We start from the raw sequence: 25,911 nt of genomic DNA on the forward strand, positions 1-25,911 counted from the left end.
AAAGTAAAGCTAAGAAAATCTACCCAAAAAGTAGTGTAAAAATGCAGAGAAAACAGAAAAGATAAAACTTCTAGAAGGTCTATCATAAAGAATAGGAGTTCCAGAAAAAGCAAGGAAGCATAGGAGGGGATTTGCGGGTGGGGAACAGTGAAGAAAATCAAGAACACGCCCACTACTTAAAGGACTGAAAAGAAAAACAAAAAAACAAAACCCAAGTCTCTAGCACAATGGGTGTTAACAGATCTACACAAAATAACTCATCATTATGGAATTTCTGGATGTTGCAAACAAAGATAAGGGCCCATAAGCTTTCAGAAGAATTTTTTTTTTTTTTTTAAGAATACACAGAAAAGATAAAAAATCACAATAATGATGGGAGGATTGCTTAAGGCCAAGACTTCTAGACAAGCCTGGTCAACAAGAGGCCCCATCTCAAAAACAAAGACTCACAGCACTGTTTTGGTGGGGGGTTGTGGGGAAAAAACAAAACTCAGAATAGTGTGGGATTTCAATAGCAACATTAGAAGCTAAAAGAAGTGACTTAGAATTCTGAAAGAGAATTATTTCCAACCTAAACCTACATTCTCCAACTAATACTTCAACAAAAATTTTCAGACATGTAAATATCTCAAAAATTTTGCCTCCTATCATTCATTTTGTTAAGCATGACAATGTTACTTTTTTTTTTTTTTTTGAGACAAGGTCTCAAAATGGTAGTTACGGGGACTAATTGGAACAAAGATGAAACAAGAATGGCCACAGTTAATAACTGTTGAAACCAAGTGATGGGTACACTTGGAGTTGGTTATACTATTATGTCTACTTTTATATGTGTGATTTTCTAAAATAAACTTTTTTTAGGTCTCATCCACTCCGTCTCAGAAACCTACTGGAGGAGGCATTCTATCAAAATAAGAAAAAATAGAAAAGAAGTCCTAGATATATGAAAAACGAACAGTAAAAGGAACCCCTGATGACCACTACGTAGCAGGTAAAGAGGACAGAGTCCAAACTGAAGCGGATCAGAGCCTCCAAGACAGATGTGTTCAAAAAGGTGAAACGTCAGAAGATACGACCTATCTAAACATCTTGATACATTTAGATAAATGATGGAACATTGTGGTTGAAATAGTGGTTGGTAAGAATACTAAGCATATGAAAAAAAGGTCCATCATAAACACTACGGACAACAGAAATTTGCATAGGAAGAAAAATCGCAGTTTACAATATGTTTCAGCTTTCAACTGTATTTACCTAATCATAAAATAAAAACTCAATACTAATCTAACCGAAATTATTATACACTATATAGAAGGAAGAGGGAAATGGGAATGGTGTCTACGTAGAAAGCAGAAAAAAGAAAAAAAAAACACCTAAGAAAAATTTGTAAATAGCTCATAAACATTTTTAAAAAGAGATTTTTGAAGTAAACAGCAAAACAATATGAAGAATTGAAAATGACTGCTTCCGAAGAAGGGGAAATTGGAAAGAAGGAGAACTTCATTATGTTTGTTGATTTCCTACTCTGAATGAATGAATGTTCTTTTGGCTGAAATTATAAAGATGAGAAAGATCAGTATAATAGTTTGACTCGGAATCTGGTAGAAGAGACACAATAAAAAAAAAAAAGACACACACACAAAAATAAAGTAAGTTGTACAGAGTATTACAAGGTGGTATGTACTTTGGGGCTGGATGCAGTGGCTCACGCCTATAATTCCAGCACTTTGGGATGCCAAGGCATGTGGATCACTTGAGGCCAGGAGTTCGAGACCAGCCTGGCCAACATGGTGAAACCCTGTCTCTGGGAAAAACATAAGAAAAATTAGCTGGACATGGTGGCACACACCTGTAGTCCCAGCTACTAGGGAGGCTGAGGTAGGGGGGTGGGGAGGAGGGGGTGTGTATGTGTGTGAGCTGGGGGGGGAATCACTTGAACCCAAGAGGTGGAGGTTGCAGTGAGCCGAGATTGCGCCACTGCACTCTAGCTTGGGTGACGGAGTGAGACAACTGTCTCAAAAAAAAGAAAAAGAAAAAGAAAAAAGTGATACGTGCTTTGGGAGGAAACAAATCACAGAGGGAGACAGAAGATCAGTTAGGTTGGGGAACTTGGTGCAATTGTGAACAGGCTATTGAGGAAAAACTTCACTGTGAAGTTAACATTTGAGAGGAGATGTAAGTGATGAGAGGGAGTGAGTTTTTTTTTTTTTTTGAGACGGAGTCTTGCTCTGTCACCCAGGCTGGAGTGCAGTGGCCGGATCTCTGCTCACTGCAAGCTCCGCCTCCCGGGTTTATGCCATTCTCCTGCCTCAGCCTCCCGAGCAGCTGGGACTACAGGCGCCCACCACCATGCCCGGCTCGTTTTTTGTATTTTTTAATAGAGACGGGGTTTCACCAGGTTAGCCAGGATGGTCTCGATCTCCTGACCTCGTGATCCGCCCGTCTCGGCCTCCCAAAGTGCTGGGATTACAGGCTTGAGCCACCGCGCCCGGCCGAGAGGGAGTGAGTTTTAAGAATACCTGCAAGAGACTATTACAGGTGAATGAGGATAGAGTACAAAATTCCTACAGCTGAAGAGTGCCTAGACTATTTTTTTTTTTTTTTATTAAAGAAATGTCGAGGAAGCTAGTATAACTTCAGTAGAGTAAAGCAAAGAGGAAAATAAGCAGGAGAAAAAAAAAGTCAGAAAGGTACTGAGGGCTGACAGCTGTCTAAATATCTGAAAAGTTAATTATGTGAAAGAGATTTATGATCTAAAGGACTAAAACTAGGACTAATGGGCAGCAATTCTACAGATATCCACCTAGTATAAAGAAAATTTTCCAATTACAGTATTTAAGGATGGAATGTGTACCTAAGAAGGGAGTGATTTCATTTGTCACTGGACATGGTTAAGCACAGAAAAGATGATCACCCAGAAATTGGGAAGATAATTTTAAACACATGCTGAATGTTAGATCAGTGGTCCCTAAACCCGGCTATTTCTCAAAACCACCTAAGCAGCTTTAAAAGGGAGGGAGGGAGAAAGAGAGGAAAAAGATTTTTAAGTCAACCCATGACCAACTGAATTAGAATCTGCAGGGATGTGGCTCAGGAATTTGCTCAGAAGCTTCTCTTCACAGATCGATCCTTAAAGCTTTACAACAGGGGTGTCCAATCTTTTGGCTTCCCTGGAAGAATTGTCTTGGGCCACACATAAAACACACTAACACTAAAGATAGCTGATGAGCTTAAAAAAATAAACTGCAAATTTCATAATGTTTTAAGAAAGTTTACAAATTTGTGTTGGGCTGCATTCAAAGCTGTCCTGGGCTGCATGCAGCCCGCAGGATGTGGGTTAGACAAGCTTGCTTTAGAACAAGGCACTCTCATTTTATCCTTCCTATGTTCTTTTCATGTCTTGTCCTTACATTGAGCCATTTCGTTAACAGTGAAAATCTAATGCCTGTGTACTTAAAATATATACACCTGCCCTACCACTCACTCTGGAGTATAAGAAGTATGGTATGCCTTGAACCTATGGAGCCATCCATGGCTTGCAGTAAGTTTCATCATCAGGACTCATTACATGCTTAGCTCTCCTACTTACCCATATTGCTGGGCCCCCAGCTCTTCCACTCACACTTGGTTTTTAAGTCTGGCTTAAACTCACAGCTAAGAGAAGAGTTAAGTAAAGCTAACAGGCATCTGATATTGATGCTGATCTCCTAGCTATACATGCAAGTTTTTCTTTTCTGTCATTCACTTCTCCTTATTTCTTGCTGATTACTGGTCACATACATAAAATGATTTTTACAAGTTACACTAGGAGTGAGTACAACTGTAATTAAACAAACAAAAATGATTACTTCTCTTGGAACTGTTCCTATTTACCAATAATCTTTACAAGTTTGAAAAATCACGTCACTGATGAAAAACGCAGTTAGTGTTATTTGAATCATCAGTAAACATACTTATATCAGTCACATTAATGATCATTTTACGCAAAGGAACAAGTATCTCAACAATTCATCTTTTAGAATAGACATACCCATAATATTTACATTCTGATATACTACACATCAATTTTCTCTATATAGTTGTGATATTTTAAAAATAATTATGTATGTAGGTAGGTTATATTATTTAAATTTCATTTCAGGATAGTAAAAATTACATTATAAAAAACTCTTATAGGCTAGGCACAGTGACTCACTCCTATAATCTTAGCACTTTGGGAAGCTGAGGCAGGAGAATCTGCAGTGAGCTATTACTGTGCTACTGTGCTCCAGCTTGGACTTCTGAACGAGACTGTCAAGAGAAAAAAAAAATTTTTTTTATACAGGGAAACTGCAATATAAGCACTGATAATCATTTGTCTTTTTTGTTGAGACAGTGGCTGGCTCTTCCACTGGAGTGCAGTGGCCCAATCACCACTCACTGCTGCCTTGACTTCCTGGGCTCAAGTGACCCTCCCACCTCAGCAGCCTGAGTAACTGGGACTGCAGGCACTCACCACCATGCTGGCTCAGTTTGTACTTTTAGAGACAGGGTTTTGCCATGTTGCCCCGGCTGGTCTCAAACTTTTCGGCTCAAGCAATCTGCCTACTTGGCTTCCCATGCTGGGAATATAGCTGTGAGTCACTGCACTGGCCTCTGTACACTTTAAGTGGGTAAACTGTAGGTTATGTGAATTTTATCTCAATAAAGTTTTTTTTTATAAATAGTAAAGCTCAGCTGGGCGCGGTGGCTCACACCTGTAATCCCAGCACTTTGGGAGGCTGAGGTGGGCGGATCACAAGGTCAGGAGACCAACACTATCCTGGCTAACATGGTGAAATCCCGTCTCTACTAAAAAATATAAAAAAGTTAGTTGGGTGTGGTGGTGGGCACCTGTAATCCCAGCTACTTGGGAGTCTGAGGCAGGAGAATGGCATGAACCTGGGAGGCAGAGCTTGCAGTGAGCCGAGACTGCACCACTGTATTTCAGCCTGGGCAACACAGCGAGACTCCATCTCAAACAAACAAACAAACAAACAAAAAAAAAAGGGAAGTTCATGTTATATAGATTTTTACCACACAAAAAGACCTCGAGGGGGAAAAGCAAAAGCTATCTAGCATTCCTGGAAAAATCTGGGAAATGATACAGCTATAAAACAAGAGTATACACACACACACACACATACACACAGAGCAACAATCAACAAATAATCAAAAGTTATTGGATATTACGTATGTGATTGTCAAAATAACTTCAATAGCAGGGTTGGAGAATAAAAGAAATCTCACAGAACATGGAAGAAAAACAAGTAATAGAAAATAAGAGAAAAGATGATAAAAAATCGGTCTCTGGGAAGTGCTCCAGAAAGAGACACCATTTAAAAAGAGAGAAAGTGGTGGAAAAAAATTACCAGACTTTGAGATGCTAGTTTTTAGGTTAACAGGTTGAGTGTCCAGTGTAATGAAGGAAACACACACACACACATAGCATCACGAAGGTTCAGAATAAGGAAAAATTTCAGAAAGGAAAAGAAAATCTGTTACCTTCAAAAGAATTAACACTAGAATGGCAGACTGTATCAGCACTGGAATGCTAACAATGAGAAAATGCCTTCAAAGTTTTCAGGGAAAACTATTTTAAATCTAGAAATTTATATCCAGTCAAAATATCAACTATATTTAACAGTAGAATAAAAATATTTTCAAGTATGCAAGGACTGTTTGAAAATTTACTTCCTGTGCCTTCTTTTTCAGCAGTTACTTGAGGGTAAGCTGTAACGAAATGAGCTTAAAAAACCAATAGAAAGGAAAAACAGGCCCACATTTATCGATCACATTCACTGGTGTATCCTCAAGGTCTAAAACAGTGCCTGGAGCAAAACAGGTGGTTCATAAGTATTTGTTGACTGCTTAACATGAGAGAAATGAAATAACTGAATTAATGCAGGGATCTAATGAAGAGAAATCTGAATGACAGCTTTCCAGAATAGTCTAGAAAGTGAATAACCTAAATTAGTACAGAAAGTTTTTTAGCCCAAGAAATATTTCTTCAAGAAAAAGAACTGGCTGAACACAGTGGCTCATGCCTATAATCTCAGGACTCTGGGAGGCTGAGGGTGGAGGATCGCCTGAGCCTAGGAGTTCAAGACAAACCTGGGCAACATAGGAAGATGTCATCTCTACAAAAAATCAGAAAATTAGTCAGGTGTAGTGGTATGTGTAACCTCAGCTACTCTGAGTCTGAGGTGTGAAGATCACTTGGGCCTGGGAGGTAGATGCTGAAGTGAGCCAAGGTCGCGCCACTGCACTCCAGCAGAGCGAGACCCTGACTCAAAACAAACAAAACCTACAACAAAAAAAATTAACGAATGAGTAGAATAATTGACGCATTAAATCATATTAAAAATGTAAGGGAACATGGTTCTTGTCTCAACATGAAAAAGGGTAGTGAGAAATTCTATAAAAAAAAGTCTAAATAAGTCATTATCATAACATAATTATGAGCTGATTTGAACAACTGATTGGGGACAAAGTAAAAAACAATGTATTTGATCTGGACATTAGAAACTATTTCCTTGAGTGGCAGAAAGGCCATGAAATCAGATATGTAAGGAAATCTAAACCTAGCTCTGCAGTGAATATTTATACAGTCAATAAATAAACTCAGTTTACTATTTTCCAACTTCTAGAATCAGCTTATAAACAAAATACAAAAAAAAGACTTAAATCTGGTAATAGAAAATAATATAACTATTGTCAACCTTGACCATATTTATATTGTAAAGGTTCAGCTGATCAAAGGCAGAGGGTATAAAGAGCCGAAGAGTGATAAAGGGTAAGAAACACTAGTATCTTCCTGCATAATGATGAGAACAGGGAAACTGTTTACAGGTGAAACAATATAAAACGAAGACCTAAATAAGGTCGAAAGGTAAAACAGAAGAGCTAAAACAGTAACTTTTCAAATACAGGAGAGGGAGTTTTAAAATATCACTGGCTAGATGGTTACAAAATGAAGCAACATTCCCTAGCTTTTTACTTTGTTTTTCTTATCACCTACCATTCTTGATAATAGTATCTGTGAAAAAGGGTCAATTTTTGATTGCTGATCCTAGTTTAAATTTAAATAGATGTAAGAAAATCTGCTAGCTCCTGTTTCCATCAGCATGGTTCCATTGCTTTCCTCTTGCCTATCTTCCACTGCCACTGCTAAAGAAAAAATACTCCCAATTTCACAAGAGAATGCAGTTTCAGTAGTTATATAACAGGTAAAGGGAAGAAAGAACAATTCCACAAAAGGCAGAAAGCAATATGCATTCTGAGTTTATTCCAGTTCACAGGGATGAAGAAATAAAAGCTTCCATTTGCTACTAAAACTTATCATACTAACAATTATGCTCAATTGTTTGCTATATCCCACAAAGATTTATTCACATTTATTCATTTTCATTCAATATGGTTTCACTGTTTACTTACAATGTACTCAGTGCTGTAAATAAAACAGTGATGAAGGTAATGCCATTTTCTTTAAAAAGCTTATAGTCTACCAGAGAAAGGCAAAAAAAAAAAAAAAAAAAAGGTAATTACAACAAAGTATAATTCATACTGTTACAGCAGAAATACAGCGTACTATGAACACACACAGCAACTTAACCTAGTCTAGGAAGTTAGAGAAAGTCTCCTGAAGAATCTGATGTTTAAATTCAAATCTATGAATAACAGCAACACAAAAGTGGATACTTGCTTCAGTGTTTGAAAAATAGTTGCAGAACCGTTAAATCTCCTGATTATAAGTATCAATTTTCCTTTTAACAACAGCTGAAAATGAGCTCTCTGACTGCCAAAATGCTTTAAAAAATATTAAACTATTAGACAACTGTGTTTTAACTTCTTTGTTCAGATATTTTTAAAAAATGCATTCTATCTACTTCTCCAGCACAGTGACTGTTCCTTAGATTTAGTGAAATACTTTAGTTCCTTGAAGGAAGGTCTGTAAATATACTCATTAAACATAATAAGAATTATTAAACATAATATAAAACATAATCATTAAACATAAATGAGCCATATAAAATTAGAACTTAGAACTTTTTATTATCTAATTTACTTTTACTAGGTTAATTCCCTTCATTGAATTATGTCACAGTGTTTTCCCATTAACATAATAAGAATTGCTTTGTTTTATGAAGAGTAGGCTGAATTACTGTTTAGAAATTTTAATAAAATAGGCTGAACATGGTGGCTGATGCTTGTAATCCTAACACTGTGGAAGTCAAGGCAGGAGGATTACTTGAGGCCAGGAGTTTGAGACCAGCCTATGATCAACGCAGCAAGACAGTCTCTATAAGAACAAAAAAATTAGCCATGCATGGTGTTGTGCTTGCCTACAGTCCTAGCTACTTGGGGGGCTGATGTGAGACAACTGCTTGAGCCCAGGAATTTGAGGCTGCAGTGAGTTATGATGCTGCCATTACACTCTAGCTCGGGCAACAGAGACCCTCTCTCTAAACAAAACAAAATAAAAAGACTGAACAAAAGAAAAAAAAATTAACAAAATACATGTTGCTTTTTAAAGGCCTCAGCAAAACGTGAATTTTCAGATTTTTAAAGCTTACTCTAGATAATCATTCTTACATATGACATAGAACTAAAACAAAATGTTAATTATTCACCAAAAGTTACCCACTTACTCCTTTAAAGGTAGTATTTAGTTAGCAACAATTAAAAAAACAAAAACGAAAAAAAAAAAAAACCTTCCAAGAAAACAGACTATGTAATAGGCAGTGTTGAGACCTGATATTTCAGAGTGTCTGTTTTGGTAAATTTTAGGTCAAGCACTAAATACTTTGAGATGATCATCTAAGATGTAATTAATTTACATAACGTTAATAAAGACAATATAAAGGGGAGGCATCATGAAATAGTAAAAATGGGAGCAGGGATCAGATTTAAGATATAAACTTAATTATGTATAACTATGTGATCCTGGGAAAGTTTCTTTGCTCTTTGCCAGCTAGTTTCCTCACATGCAAAATGGATCTATCATCTATCCTGTAGCGTTAATAGAAAGATTTCTATTCTGGATGCCTAAGTACACAAAGTGAACCCTCAATACAAATTAACTCCTGTATTTACAAAAACAGATCTTCAGCTTAATTAAATGGAGCTTCATGAAACAAGAGATAAATCTTAAAGTGTGCCCAGAGGAAATTTTGGATTTTTATTTGAAGAAAGGTGAGCAAAAGCAAGTCTATAAAACAGTGAGCTACATACCCCTCAACCCACCCCGACTCCCTGCCACCAAATTAATACCACCTAATGAATTACAGGCCCATATACCTAAGGATGTAAAGGTGAATGGAATGAAAGGCAAGGGAATATTTAGAATGAGAAATAGCAAAACAGCATGACATCCACCAGAGGTAGAATAGATCTTAAAGAGAAAAGAATCTATTTTTAAGAAATGCAGAATAAAAGACATAATTTTAACAATTAAATATATCAACTGGCTGAGCACAGTGGCTTATACCCACAATCCCAGCACTTTGGGAGGATGAGGTGGCAGAACTTGAAGTCAGGAGGGAGGGATCTGGTAGGAGGTAACTGAATCATAGGGGCAGTTAATGCTATGCTGCTGTTCTCTTGATGTGAGTTCTAATGAGATCTGATGGTTTCATAAGGGGCTTTCCCCCTTTTGCTTGGCACTTCTTCCTGCCGTCATGTGAAGAAGGACATGTTTACTCCCCCTTTCGCCATAATTTTAAGTTTCCTGAGGCCTCCCCAAACATGTGGAACTGTGCAGGAAGGGAAATGTTGGGTTAGAGCCTCCACATAGTCCCCACTGGGACACTGTCTAGTGGAGCTGTGATAAGATGGCCATCATCCTCCAGACCTCAGAAAGGTAGATCCACCAAAAGCTTGTACTGTGCACCTGGAAAAGCCACAGACACTCAATGCCAGCCCATGAAGAAAGCTGGGAAGGGGGCTGCACCCTGCAAAATCACAGAGGCAGAGCTGCCCAAGACTGTGGGAGCCCACCTCTTTTATCAGTGTGACCTGGATGTGAGACATGGAGTCAAAGGCGATCATTCTGGAGTTTTAAAATTTGACTGCCCTGCTGGATTTTGGACTTGCATGGGGCCTGCATCCCCTTCGTTTTGGCCAATTTCTCTCCTTTGGAATGGGTGTATTTACCCAATACCTGTATCCCCACTCTATCTAGCAGGTAACTAACTTGCTTTTGATTTTACAGGCTCACAGGCAGAAGGAACTTACCTTGTCTCAGTTGAGACTTTGGACTTGGACTTCTGGGTTAATGCTGTAATGAGTTAAGATTCTAGGGGACTGTGGGAAAGGCATGATTGTGTTTTGAAATGCGAGAACATGAGATGTGGAAGGGGCAAGGAGTGGAATGACATGATTTGGCTGTGTCCCCAACCAAAGCTCATCTTGAATTGTAGGTCCCATAATCCTGACCCGTGGGAGGTAATTGAATCATGGGGGTGGTTATTCGCATGCTCCTGTTCTTGTGGATAGTGAGTTCTCATGAGATCTGATGGTTTTATAAGGGGCTTATCCCCCTTTTGCTTGGCACTTCTTCCTGCCATCATGTGAAGAAGGATGTGTTTGCTTTCCTTTCTGTCATAATTGTAAGTTTCCTGAGGCCTCCCCAGTTCTGCAAAACTGTGAGTCAATTAAACCTTATTTCTTTATAAAATACCCAATCTCAGGCAATCCTTTATATCAGCATGAAAATGGACTAATACAGGGGGAAAAATATACATACATACACACACACACACACACACACACATATATATATAGACTGCATAAAAGAAAGTAATTTAATGGGAAGAAGATGAGGCACTCATCCACTGATTTCTTCTCTGAAAAGGCCTGGAGAAGAAAAACTACTTAAAAAGGAAGTGCAAGACTGCAAAGAATGGAGAACCAATTGTATCAAGCCAATGTTTCAAGCAAAACATAATGAAAATGTTATCCAGTAAATTTGAGTGTAGTAATTTTGGGCCCTAAACAATTTGCTAAGGAACAACTAAACAGGAAGGGTACTGGAAGTTAATATAATCAAGTCCTTGAGTCGGCCCGGTCATCTTATTGTCTACTACTGTGAAGAATAAAATCCCTGGCTCCACCTTTTGTGTTGTGAAATCCTTTACCTGTCCACATAGGTGAATACACCAGGGATCTGATAGTCAGATCCTGCTATAAATGAGGAAAGCAGGGCAACTATGGCTCCGGGACTCCCTGTTAGCCTTGTCAAAGCTCTCTTAAAAGTGCAGTACCCTCTTCCCTCTCTTCTTCAGAGTTAGAGGCACGAAGGTCTGACAGCTCTCCCAGATGCCTTACTTCTTACAGATATTTTTCCCAATATATCTCTTCAGTGTCCAGGGTCTTGTTGATGTTTGCTTCTCAGAGAACTCAGGCTAACATATTTAGTTATTACTGCCAATCTTAACATTTTCTTTACTTAGGAATCATGGAACAAAAAGCATTCCTAATCTCTTGGCGTTAATGCTATTACTCACTCCAACTTCACTGCTTGTAGAAAGTGGTGTCATGGTAGAAATGAGAGAAAAAAACGTGGTGAAGTAAGAGAAGGAAGCTCTTCAATGGCTGGAGTTAAAGGTTGAGAGAGGCATGTTCCCTGCAATCCTCCACTACATATCCAGAGAAAATAGAAGGAAGCATCTCAACACACTACAGACGAGTAGTTTGTACTCATGATTTCCTTTCCAGTGCTGACCTGGGAAAGAGAGGGAGAGATGGCTTTCTAGTTTTCTTGGCTTCTCAGCTAGATAGCCCAGACACGGCTGTGGTATGTAATACAGACTAGAGTGCAAAAAGTTGGAATCATCTTCCAATTAGAAGATAGCATAAGTCTTATTAAATATCTATTATGTACTGCTACTTCCATTATCTCATTTAAACTTCAAAATAGCCCTGCAAAGAAGGTATTGTTAGTGATCAAGCCCTATGTTCCTGGCTTTTCTTCTATTTTAATAGTTTCTCTTTCTCAATCTTTTGCTGCCTGGGTCCTTATTCTTCTTTAAACCTTAATCAGGAATGCCAAAGGATTCAGCCCTAACACCTCTTTGTTCTTCCTCTACTATTCAAACATGTCCTTAAGAAATCCACCGAATTCTAGACTCACATATACATCTATCTACTTAACACTTCCATTTGGATAGAGAGAGGCTGTTGCTACCTACTTATATCCCTTTGTTATTCCCCTGCATAAACCCTTCAATGGTATCTATCACAATTAAAATCCAAACTTTTGCCTATGTCCCTACAAAATCTAGTTGTTGCCCCACTAGATTTCCCATCTTACTCCTATCACTCATCCCCTTTACTCATTAAGCTAGAACCACAGTAGACTTTCTGCTCCTCAAATATTTCAAACTTATTTCTACCTTAGATTTTCACATTTGTCTATTTCCTTTTGTTTCTAGTTCTTCAAGTGGATGGCTCCTTTTTGTCAATCAAGTCTCAGTTAAGATAGCATCCCAACTCCACGGGGACAGAAGCTCCTGTGTTTAGGATCCTTCCAGACCTCACCCTATGTATCTCTTCATTTGGCTGTTGACTTGTATCCTTTAACAATTTTTTTGCAATAAATTGATAAATATAAATGTTTTCCTGAGTTTGGTGAGCCACTCTATAATTATAAACCGAGGAGGGGGTTGTAGGAACCCCAATTTACAGTCTGTCCAAAGCAGGGGTAAACAACCTGGGGCTTGCAATTGGCATCAGAATTGAGGGGAGGCCACAGTCATGGGGACAAAGCCCTCAACCTGTGGGACCTGATGCCATATCAGTGTAGGAACGGAATTAAGAGGATACCCAGCTAGTGTCTGCTGTAGAATTAATTGTTTGCTTGTAGGTAGGGGAATCTCCTCCTCACACCTGGTGTCTGAAGCACATTGTATGAGTACAGTGGGAAAAGCTGAGTTTGGTTTTGTTTCTACACGGGTCCTGTGGTTACTCGCTAATTACATAATTCAATTTTATTTTCTTCATAGCATTTATAATCTGAAATTGTCTCATTTGTTTGTTATATGGCTTACTCCCAACCTTTATGCACAGACAGGAGTGCTAAATTATATTCACCAACTAAGATATGTAAGTCTTATTCAATACTTGTTATGTATTGTTACTTGCACTTCTCGTTTAATCCATGACATACTAGGAAAAGTATCATCCCCAGCCCCTTAAAGCAACACCTAAGACAGCAAGGACTCAAATATTTGTTGTGGAATCCGAAGTAAGAACACAGGGTGAAGCTGGAATTCAAAAACATATGTGATTCTAAAGCACATAGGTCTTTATTCCACAATACACTGCCTGTTCCAACAAATGTGCATCCATTGAGTTCATAGTTGCAGAAAGTACTCAATTTCAGTTTGCATATATGAAGAATATTAAATTATTTCACCACTAAAAGGGTAGAGACAAACTCAAATCACCCAGCCCTTCTATAACATATGCAAAAATATCAAGAAAAATAATTTTTTTAGGAGACAGGGTCTCGTTCTGTTACACAGGCTGGAGTAGATGCACAATCATAGCTTGCTCAAACTCCTGGATTCAAGCAATGCTCCCGTCTCAGTGTCCTGAGTAGCTAGGACTGCAGTCACATGCCTGGCTAATTTTTAATGTTTTGTAGAGATGAGTTTTTGCTATACTGCCAAGCTGGTTTTGAACTCCTGGACTCAAGCAATCATCCTCTTGCCTTGGCCTCCCAAAGAACTGAGGTTATAGGCATGAGCCACTATGCCTGCCCTGGAAAAACATAAACGATAAAGAAAGTATGGAATATTGTGAGTTTTGTTTTGTTTTGTTTTTTTTGAGACATGGTCTTGCTGTCACCCAGGCTGGAGCACAGTAGTGCGATCATAGCTCATTGCAGCCTCAAAAACCTTGGACTCAAGTGATCCTCCAGAGCAGCTGAAACTACAGGTTCAGGCCACCACGCACAGCTTTTAAAATGTTTTCTAGAGACAGGGTCTCGCTTTGTTTGTCCAGGCTGGTCTTAAACGTCTGGCCTCAAGCGATCCTCCCGCCTTAGCCTCCCAAAGTGTTGAGATTACAGGTGTGAGTCACCATGTTTGGCTGGAATATTGTTTACTATAGTAGGTAGGTAGTTTATGGGTTCTAAATAACACTTACAATTCAGAAAAGGGAATACAGCAAATGCTGGAAGCCTTTTGTAATCCTCAGTGTTAACCTCATAGGAGTGGGAAAGAAAGAAATCTGTGTATGGAAGTAAGTGATATTATCTCAGGAATAATCAGAAAGAAGAATCCCTAGACTCCCTCAAAGTGAGGAAATTTGCAAGGAAGAAAAGAGAACAGCAAGAGTAAGAAAAGACGACAGAAACAGAATTGTGAAACAGTTTCCACCCACTTAGAAGTAAAACTGGAATTAAAGCATTAAATGAATTAGAACATTGCTACCCTTGAGCTTTCACTACAGCAAACAACAGATAAAGATATCGTTTAAAGGCTAAACTGATGTGATCACACAATTAATGAAAATCTTTAAGACTAGATCCTTATTTTCACAAAGCATTCATTCAAAGGTGAGAGAAGGCTGTGGGAAAGATCACTTTCAATCCCAAAACTAATTACAAATGAAAGTCAACGTACTCTTATTACGGAGGAAATCACGTATTACTCAAGACCTAAGTGCCAGACTCACCGATCTTCTAAAACTTTAATGGTTTCGTGAAGGACTTTCTGCTGTTCCCTCAGCTGTTGATTTTTGGTGAAGAATTCTTCTAGTCTTTGTGCATCTCTAAAGGTCAAAAAATAAATAAGTTTTTCAGATAAAAATACTCTTAACAGGATAATTCTAAGAGCTCCACTGCGTTTATGTAACGAACTTCTTGTACCAAAACAACTGAAAAGGTCAAGTTGGAATATCTTGTAAATCACAGTTCAAATTACACTAGAATTTGCTCTGCAGAGCTCTTATATACCATAAAGGTATCATGCCACCATGGACTCAACTTTGTCAAAACAGCTATCAAAATGTACATTATTATTTTGCATATATTTATTAATGTAAATAATATTTCTCTACTCACATCACCTCTTTCAATTATGGGGAACTCATACTTCCTATTTCACTAATTTCTGTGTTGTTTAAAATCTTTACCTGGTCTTGCTTTTAAATCAGAGCTTACAGCGAAGTGGAAGAACATGAACCCTACGCCCAGATGCAACATGGGTTTGAGTCCAGCTCATTTACCAGCTGTGTGACCTGATACAATGAACCTTAACTCTCTGTGCCTCACAAAGTATGGATACATTAATATCTACCGCAAAAGGTCTGAAGTATTAATGTATGTACTGGATATGGAACAGGGTGGCGCACAGTAGGCTCTATGTTAAGTGTTTAATTATGACTTTATAGTGAGAAAAAAACTAACAAAGACAACCAAAATTTTCTTCTACTTAAACCTGATTACCTTCCAAAGTCGTCGTATTTTACCCGTCTATCATTATTTTTAAAAATCACATTATTAAAGTATGCACATATTTTAATTGTAAGAAAATCCATTAGAAATTTGATTGGGATTTTCGGTATAGTCTTGAAGCTGAAAATATAAGATAATACTGTGATTCAAATGCCTTCCCCCAGTCCCTTGAAGGGCCTAAAATATCAAATCACATTGGCAAATCAGTCTGTCACAAAAAGCAGATGTCAAAATGATTGTGTCAAAGTGGCTAGAATATAGTGTCACTGGCACCAAAATAGATGGGTAAAACAACTAAGTCAAAATGTCAGGTATCAAATATAGAGGGTATTTCTTAAAAATTTGTTGAACAGTTTATATCAATTGAAAACCATGTAAGAGCAACACCATCTTGCTATACAACAAATATGGTTATGGTAGCATGTAGAGAGACATCTGAGAACTTGAAGATAACAGACACCGATATATCATTGAAGCTTGTTAACTTGGCCATTTCTCATTTAACAAAAATTAAAAAACAAATAAATATTTCCTAATACTTCCAGAAAATGTATTTAATTCAGAAGGAACACCAGGTTTTCACTGATCCTATTTGGCAAATATAACCAGATAACTTATCTAAGCCTGGGGGTGTGATTAAAGTCATGTTCTAAAACAGACTGCCAACATGTATTCAAATTTAAGTTAAATAATCTGTATCATAAAATACAGTAAATATTAAATTGAAGATTTACACGCACATTGTGGTTTGGATTGCATTTCACTCTTAAGGAGTGAAAATAGCAAAGGGTTTTTTCTTAAATGATGAACAGAACTCTGTAATAGTAGTGAGTTATCTGATTTTCCCATATTCATATATTCCATTACTGTTCTATTTAGAATGACTCAGAGCATGACAGTATTTGTCTTAAAGCTAAACTATTATGTAGATGAATAACCTAAGTTAAAGTTAAAACTAACTTCAATTACTTAAAATATTCAGGTCAAGAAAGTGGTAACATAAAGAGCTTTTACTAATTGCAGAAATAATTTAACAAGGTCTTTAAGAAAGCAAATTGATGAATTCCAGACAGTGCAAAAAGAGTCATGCAATTTCGAAAAGTGTCTAATATATTAAAGACAGGTCTACCCTGGACCTCATCCAAAGGAAGAGTTATTACTACACCAATCACTAACTTCATTTCTAAGGCAAGCTCAATGTCATTAGCAGCATTTTACTAAAAACTCAGTATCATTTTCCTAACTGGTGGCCTTCTGTTTTTCTAAGGTAACCGAATATTTTAAATATAACTGGCACAGGAAGCTGGGTAAATCTTGTATTTGAAAATGTAACTGTAATAAGATAGATAACAAACCTTCCTGTCTCTTTTACATACCTATGCAGCACATACAACAATTTTTTCATTACTTTGAAATCAAATGTCACATATGGGGGCTGGCGGGGGGAGATCTATAGGGAGAGATAGGAACTACCATGAATAAAATGGACAAACATTATGTTTGAGTTATACTCTCTACAAAGAAACTTTTGTGATAAGGAATAGAAAGTATGAAAACAGTGCTGCATAACTGGAAAATGTTTTTCTGTCTTTACAATTCTTTAAATTTCTTAATTAAATAATTTTTTAAAGAAAACAAGGGTTTATCTGAAGGTGAGTAGTCTACATTCTAGAATTTCTAAATTTCTCAGCGGCTAAAGAGAATTTTCTTAGTAAGTGTTATAAAGCTGGCTGAATATGGCAGATGTCATCTTTATTATTTCCTCAGCAGAAAGTAGTTATTGTTTTTAAGTAATGGCTGGTAATTAGGATGATCAGATTTGTTAGCTAATAAGAGAGTCAATCAGTTAGTAAATAATGGATATACAATAGAGAAAACAGATGTAGTCCATGTATATAATCAGTCTAAAATAATCAGGCTGGGCTGGGCGTGGTGGTTCACGCTTGTAATCCAAGTACTTTGGGAGGCCGAGGCAGGTGGATCACCTGAGGTCAGGAGTTTGGGACCAACCTGGTGTGGTGAAACCCCGTCTCTACTAAAAATACAAAAATAAGCCAGGCGTGGTGGCAGGCGCCTGCAATACCAGCTACTCGGGAGGCTGAGGCAGGAGAATCACTTGAACCTGGGAGGCAGAGGTTGCAGTGAGCAGAGATTGCACCATTGCACTCCAGCCTTGGCAACAAGAGCGAAACTCCATCTCAAGGGAAAAAAAAAAAAAAAAGAATCAGGCTGATCAAGCTCAAGGGTAACTTTTCAAATAACCTCACAATATCCAACAGTCAACAGTACCATGTTTCATTTTGTGAATTAATTTGTGTAAAAGAAAAGCATTAGCTGTGTGCAGAGATAGTTTTTCATCAAAACATAGGTCAGAAACAATTAATTGAAGAACAAATATTAATAGTATTCATTCTCTAACTGCTTCATTCAGGAATCCTTAAGGGCTGAGATAACTTTCAAATCCAGCTATTCTAACAATATAGAGGTAAGACTGTATATTGTATACTGGGGAACAGGGGATTGTAGTAATAAAGATAAACCCAAATTCCTGGTACCACAATATAAAGACCTAATTTATTCTAGGGGTGCTAAATAAAGGATGCCTTTAATTATCTGATTACTCAGGGAATTTAGCTACTTACCTATGCTTCCAAAATGTCTAATCTTAGGCTACCTGAGGTGTACAGGTACAGAGTAATTACAACATATTTTAAAAGGTTGCCAAGAGGATCAAATAAAGTAAGGCATTATTATCAGCTACTGAATAACGTTATATTTCCATTCTTTAAAAAAAATTCATACATTATATTTGTACATATTTATGTGGTACATGTGAAGTTTTTGCTACATACATACAATGTGTAATGATTAAGTCAGGGTATTTAGGGTAATCATCACCCAAGTATTTATCATTTCTACGTGTTGCACATATTTCAGGTTTCCTGTTTCCAAAATACAATACACTGTTGTTAACTATAGTCACGCTATTCTTCTACCAAACATTATTACTTCTATCTCTGTGTAAGTTTGCACCCATGAACTGACTCTACCTCCCTCCCACCCACACACCATTCCCAGTTTCTGGTATCTATTATTCCATTCTCTACCTCCATATGATCTACTTTCTTACCTCCCACATATGAGTAACCATATGTCTTTCTGTGCATGACTTATTTAACATGATGACCTTCAGTTTCATCCAAAATGCTGCAAATGACAGGATTTCATTCATTTTTATGGTTGAGTAGTATTCCATCGTGTATAACACATTTGCTTTATCTAGTTCACCTGTTGATGGATGCTTAAGTTGATTCTGTATCTTTGCTATTGTGAATAGCACTGCAATAAACACGTTAAGTGCACGTATCCATTTGACATGTTGATTTCTTTTCCTTTGAGTAAATGCCCAGTAGTAGAATTGGTGGATCATATGTAGTTCTCTTTTTAGTTTTATTGAAAAATTTCCATAGTTTTCCATAGTAGCTTTACTAATTTACATTCCCAACAACAATGTACAAAGGTTCCCTTTATTCCATATCCTTGCTAGCATTTGTTACTGTATGTCTTTTTGATAACAGCCATTCTGACTGGGGCAAGATGGTATCTCATTGTGGTTTGGATTGCATTTCTCTGATTACTAATGATGTTGGGCATTTTTCATACACCTACTGGCCATTAATACGTTATTTTCTGAGATGTGTATGTGTGTCTCTCCTTTGCCCAGTTTTTAATGGGATTATTTGTTGTTATTGTTGTCACCCTGTTATTTGTATAGTCTGCATATGAGTCCCCAGTCAGATGAGTAGTTTGTGAATATTTGCTTCCATTCAAAGGGCTGTCACCTGACACAACTGTTTCTTTTGCTGTGCAGAAGTTTTTTACTTTTATACAGTACAATTTGTCTATTTTTGCTTTTGCTGTCTGTGTTTTTGAAGTCTTAGCCTTAAAACCTTGGCTTAAACCAACGTTCTGAAAAGTTTTCCCTATTTTTTCTTCTAGTAGTTTTACAGTTTTGGGTTCTCACATTTAAGTCTTTAATCTATCAAGTTGATTTTTATATATTGTGAGTAACAGTTCAGTTTAATTCTTGTGCGTGCGGATTATCTAGTTCTCCCAGCAGCATTTGCTGAGGGGGTGTCTTTTCCCCGTGTATGCTCTTGGCAGCTTTGTCTAATATTAGTTGGCCGTGATATATAACATGGATTTATTTCTGGGTTCTCTACTCCATTCCATTCATCTATATATCTTTATATCAATATAATGCTGGTCTGGTTACTATAGCCTTGTAATATATTTTGAAGTCAGGCAATGTGATATTACTAGTTTCTGGTTTTTTTTTTTTTTCCTCCTCAGGATTGCTTTGACTGTTCAAGTTCTTTTTTTGGTTGCATACAAATTTTAGGAATTTTACTATTTTTGTGAAAAATGACATTGGTATTTTGACAGGGAATGCACTGCATCTATAGATTGCTTTGGTAAGTATGTTCATTTTAACATTAATTCTTGCAATCCATGAGCATGGGAAGTCCATTTGTTTGGGTCCTCTTCAATTTCTTTCATCTATGTTTTGTAGTTTTCCTTGTAGAGACCTTTTACCTCCTTAAATTGATTCCTAAGTATTTTGTTTCTTCTAACTATTATAAATGGGATTGCCTTGATTTTTTTCCAGCTATTTAATTATTTATGTATAGAAACACCAGTGACTTTTGTACGTTGACTTTGTATCCTTCAACTTTACTGAATGTGTTTATTAGTTTTAAGAGGTTTTTTTGGCTGCGTGCTGTGGCGCATGCCTGTAATCCCACCAGTTTAGGTCAAGGCTGGAGGATCACTTGAGCCCAGGAGTTCAAAACCAGCCTAGTCAATATAGCGACCCCATCTCTACAAAAGAATAATTTAAAAACTAGTCAGGCATGGTGGCACACGGCTGTAGGTCCCAGCTACTAGCGAGGCTGAAGCAGGAGGATTGCCTGAGCCCAGGAGTTTGAGGCTGCAGTGAGCCATGATTGTACCATTGCATTCCAGCCTCGGCAAGAAGTGAGATTCTGTCTCAAAAACTTTTTTTTCCCCCCTAAATATAAGATCTTCTTGTCTACAAAGAGGTACAATTTGACTTCCTTGTTTTCAATTAGGATGCTTTTTCTTTCTTTCTCTTGCCTGACTGCTCCGGCTAAGACTTCCAGTACTATGCTGAATAGTGGGCATCTTTGACTTGTTCCAGTTCTTAGAAGAAAGGCTTTCAACTCTTCCCCATTTGGTATAATGTTAGCTATGGGTTTGGGCACATTTAACCTTTATTATTTTGAGGTTTGTTCATTATATGCCCTAGTTTGTTGAGAGTTTTTTTTAACCACGAAGGGATGTTTAATTTTATCAAATGCTTTTTCTGCATCTATTGAGATGACCGTAAGATTTTTGTCCTTCATACTATTGAGGTGACGTATCATGCTTATTGATTTGCATATGTTAAGCCATTCTTGCATCACCGAGATAAATCCCACTTAATAATGATGTATTATCTTCTTAATGTGCTGTTGGATTTGGTTTCCTAGTATTTTGTTGAACATTTTTGCATGTATGTTCATCAGGGAGACTGGACTGTAGTTTTTTAGTTGCATCCTTGTCTGCTTTTGGTATCAGGGTGATGCTGGTCTTGCAGACTGAGATAGGAAGAATTCCCCCCTTTTCACTTTTTTAGAATAGTTTAAGGAAAATTGGTATCAGTTCTTTGTAAGTTTGATAGAATTCAGCAGTGAATTTATCTGGTCCTGGACTTGGTGATTACTGATTAATTTCGCTATTCATTACTGGTTTGTTTAGGTTTTCTATTTCTTCCTAATTCAATCTTGGTAAGTCACAAGTATCCAGAAATGTACTAATTTCCTCTAGTTTTCCAGTTTATTAGCATATAGTTATTCATAATGGTCCTTAATGATCTTTTGTGTTTCTGTGATACCAGTTGTAATATCACCTTTTTCATTCTTTTTTTTTTTGAGATGGAGTCTTGCTCTGTTGCCCAGGCTGGAGTGCAGTTGTGCCATCTCGGCTCACTGCAAGCTCCACCTCCTGGCTTCACGCCATTCTCCTGCCTCAGCCTCCTGAGTAGCTGGGATTACAGGCACCCACCACCACGCCGGCTAATTTTTGTATTTTTAGCAGAGACAGGGTTTCACCGTGTTAGCCAGGATGGTCTCATTCTCCTGACCTCGTGATCCACCACCTCAGCCTCCCAAAGTGCTGGGATTACAGGCGTGAGCCACTGTACCTGGCCTTTTCATTCTTGATTTTATGTGGGTCTTCTCTCGTCTTTTCTCGGTTAGTCTGCTGGGGTCTGTTTCTGGCAAACTTTTATAATTAGTGAAAGAGGACCCAGGGATGTTCTGCAGAAGATGACTAGAATGGTGACAGCCAACGTTTTGCAGTGAGTTCAAGAATAAGATAGCAAGTCAACATACTAAGGATGGGAGAGAAGAAAGAAATAACCTGAGTCTTTGGTCACCTATTAACCAGTCCTAGAATGTCCCTTCTTTGGGCTTTCTATATAAAAGAAGAAATTCTCCTTACTGAAAAAGTCACTTCTGATTGTTTTTATTTTTCACAATAAGAAAATATCCTACCTAATAAAATGTACATCCTACATTCATTACTCAAAAAAGGATTATTTGGTTTTCTGTTTAAGTTAAAAAACAGCTCAATTAGGGGTACTAAACACAGCTCTGCCACAGAAACACAGAAAAGGGGTATTCTATGGTTAAGGAGGTTTTCAGTAACATCTTTAGGGTAAGAACATGTACAGTTACAAGGCACTTTAAAATGCTAAGAAGAACCAGAAATTTTCACTTTAAACAAAACTTTAAAAAAATGTATGATTTTATATTCCTGAATCAAATAAGTTCACTTCCAAACGTGACTTTTTGGTGTAACAGAAAATTTACCAATTTTCATTTGCAGATTATAATGGGAAAAAAAGCTTTATTGTTTTTGTTTTTTTTGGACAGGGTCTCACTCTGTCACCCAGGCTGGAGTGCAGTAGCACAATCTCAGGTCACTGCAACCTATGCCTCCTGGGCTCAAGCAATCCTCCCACCTCAGCCTCTGGAGTAGTTGGGACCACAGGTGCGTGCCACCGCACGTGCCTAATTTTTTGCATTAATAGAAATGGGGTTTCACCATATTGCCTAGGCTAGTCTCAAACACCTGAGCTCAATCAAGTTGCCTGCTTTGGCTTCCCAAAGTGTTGGGATTACAGGTGTGAGCCACCGTGCCCGGCCACAGATGGCACTTTACAGCCTTGGAAGATTTCAGAAAGTGAAGTAACTGAAGCCCACAGACACAGACTGTAAAACAAACGTATTATTATTAGTTACATGATACTGACTTTTGTTATGGGTGCTGATATTCTACTTTGCCATTTGTTTCAGATTCTTGAATGTGGAAGCTCTAGAGAATCATAAGTAAAATCTGTTCCTGAACTTAAAAAATCAGATCTGATTTAGAACTTTATAAGCAAAACAATTCAGGGAATCTTCGAGTAGTTTCAAACTACCTAAAAGGAGTCTTAAAATGCCCATTTAGTTTCCATTCATATGAGTTTCGAAATTCCAGAATTATTCTGCTCCCCATTTTGTAGCATGTTGAATTTCAGGTGTTAATTATGGCTGAAAAAAGAACTCCACTGACAAATCAAAATGAGACTACAGATCAATTGTCATTTTAATATTTTATGGGAAAAGATTACATATGTAAGTTGTATTACAATGTAAACATACATAATTAACTAAGGCTATACTTAAAATTACCAAATCATTCTTTTTACTTTAGAATTTGAAAAAAAAATTGCTGCTGACTATCCAAGGCCCATACTAAGTAGGGCTAATTTTTTTTTTATAAATAAGACATTAAGGTCAAATTGGACATTAGGATCAACTGTTCTATAAATAACACCTGAGTATTACATACTGCTACTTACAAGATTCGTTCCTGTTTTAGCTTGGTTACTTTTACTTGTAAACCTGAAAAGTAAAAAGAAAAGGTGTTACTTCTACAAAAGTTCCTTTATGAGTAAAATGCTACACTATTAAGTCACATCAGTCTGGCCTCTAAATAATAAACCAGGTCTCATTAGTTTACAGTATATTCCCCTTACTTGTATCCTGCAGTCACAAAAGCATATCTGCAACATATTGCTTTTAGTCTATCATGTGACAGTCAAATGGAATAACGTTTTCCCCATCTAAAGTAAATTATTTCCTTTCTAGTAGCAAGGCAAGCATACAATTAGAAGTTCACTATAAATGAAGGTCTATGTTCTGACATAGCCTGTGTATTTACTAACACTGAGCAATGGTGTTTATGTTGGCACAAATCTTCTGGGATTAAACTAGATTGTGGTAGGAAGTCCTGGACTAGGAGTAAAATTCCTTATAGAAAAATACCTAACAAAAGGCATGAATGTTTTATATCTCAAGATATCTATTACATGAATTTTTAATTTTAATTGAGTCTGACACAAAACATAAGAGAAGACCACTGCCTATGGACTCAGGTAGTTACTGAGAAGAAAGCAGACTGACCGGCATTGAAACTGCAAGGAAGGATATGGACAAAACAGGGTATTTCTAATTTTCATGAATGGTAATTAACAAAAGAAAAAAATCACTGAACAAATATGAAAATACATGTATCATTAGCAACTAAATGTAAGTCAAACAAAAACAATTACTTAGCAAAATTGTAAAAATTATAGTACCCAATATTGATTTAGAAATGTCATTTAATTGGCTAGGCACGGTGGCTCACGTCTGTAATCCCAGCACTTTGGGAGGCCAAGGCGGGTGGATCACCTGAGGTCAAGGGTTCGAGACCAGCCCAATTAACATGGAGAAACCCCGTCTCTACTAAAAATACAAAATTAGCCAGGAGTGGTGGCACATGCCTGTAATCCTAGCTACTCGGGAGGCTGAGGCAGGAGAAACACTTGAACCTGGGAGGCAGAGGTTGTGGTGAGCTGAGATCCCGCCATTGCACTCCAGCCTGGGCAACAAGAGCGAAACTCCGTATCAAAAAACAAAAACAAAACAAAACAAAAAACAGTGATTTCATCAAAGATTAAAACAGTAAAAACTGGAAAATTTTTTTCTCGTTGAATATTGCTTTGCCCTCTATTGTCTCTATGCTCCCTACTTCCTGCAATGTGATTAACATAAAGGGGAAAAAAAGCCCTCAATATTTACTCTTTAATTTCTCAATCAGTGCTTTTAATATTCTACAATTTACCCAACTATAGATCTAGTCAAGAATTTTTATTTGGTGGCAGTTAGTTACCAATACATAGTTATTAGTTGACTGATTCTTGAAGAATCTAAGAATATTTACTATGTGCCTTTGGCAGTTCACAGATTCTATCAAGTTATAAATCAGAAAAGTTTTTCATATATGTGTGTAGAAACAAACATATTTATCATTTCTAAGAACATAGTTTTTCTTTATCTGTTTAACTTGGTACAATCTTTTGGACAACAGAATTTAGACAAATACAAATTTAAAAAACAAATCTATAAATTTCCCAACCATAGTCACACAGACACTAATGAAGAAGTCATCTCTTCTTATTGCCCTCCATGGTAATGATTTAATGCCAGGAAATCTAGATATCGTGGAAAAATAAAGGCCCTGGAGAATTTTTTGGATGTTACATTTTTTCCTTATGTCTCAAATTTCACCTTTAGAAAATGTCCAACTGATATGACACATTTTACCTTCGATTCCATGCTCTATAATTTGAATAAAAAATGTTATAAATAAGATGGTGAAAAAAGTGTTACGGATAAACCTGTACTTGAATGTTCAAGCAGTATTAGCCAAACATTAGAAACAACCCAAACATCCTTCAATAAAAGAGCTGTAACCTGTGGTGCATCCAGGCACATTTTTTCCCTTCTCAAAAATGTATGAAATTTTACGTGACAGATTTTTTTGTTTGTTTGTTTTTAATTGTGGCTGACTTCTAACAATCAGTTCTGCCTTTAGAAGTGAAAAGTGCAGCCAAAAATGAAATGGATTCTTGCCATAAACCATTTTAAGAAAAGAAATAATCAGATAGAAAATCCATATAAACTTTAAAAGAAAATCCTTGAGAAACAGGGGAAGAACTACTCTTTTATCTTGTAAGCATTCAACACCTGTGAGGTATTTGTTCTGTCACGTAGATCACCCTGAAACAGGTTTATATATGTACGTGTGTATGTGTTTAAATTTTAGCATTTGCTATTCATCAAGTCAATTAGGAATCTACAATTAGAACCCCTATAAAGTGTGCTTTAATCCTGCTCCACACCCATTGGAAGGAATGAGGCTATACAACAATGCAGCTCCTGTATGAACAGGTAATCTGTTGAACAAAGTATCTGGGATTGTAACACTGGCAACGT

General features: G+C 37.2%; 1 protein-coding gene across 2 annotated transcripts in view; it reads right to left on the bottom strand.

Moving 5' to 3' along the window:
* RBBP8 (RB binding protein 8, endonuclease) overlaps window positions 1–25,911 on the bottom strand; it is a 103,316-nt gene that overhangs the window by 67,231 nt on the left and 10,174 nt on the right. For both annotated transcript variants that reach the window (XM_023207796.1, XM_023207797.2), the window contains exons 3-4: window positions 23,451–23,493; window positions 14,701–14,796 (exon numbers count right to left, since the gene is read on the bottom strand). In XM_023207796.1, coding sequence (XP_023063564.1) covers window positions 14,701–14,796; window positions 23,451–23,493 — 139 coding nt within the window. The remainder of the gene's footprint in view (window positions 1–14,700; window positions 14,797–23,450; window positions 23,494–25,911) is intronic.

Source organism: Piliocolobus tephrosceles, chromosome 18, assembly GCF_002776525.5.
Source record: "Piliocolobus tephrosceles isolate RC106 chromosome 18, ASM277652v3, whole genome shotgun sequence".
In the NCBI taxonomy this organism is placed as follows: domain Eukaryota; kingdom Metazoa; phylum Chordata; class Mammalia; order Primates; family Cercopithecidae; genus Piliocolobus; species Piliocolobus tephrosceles.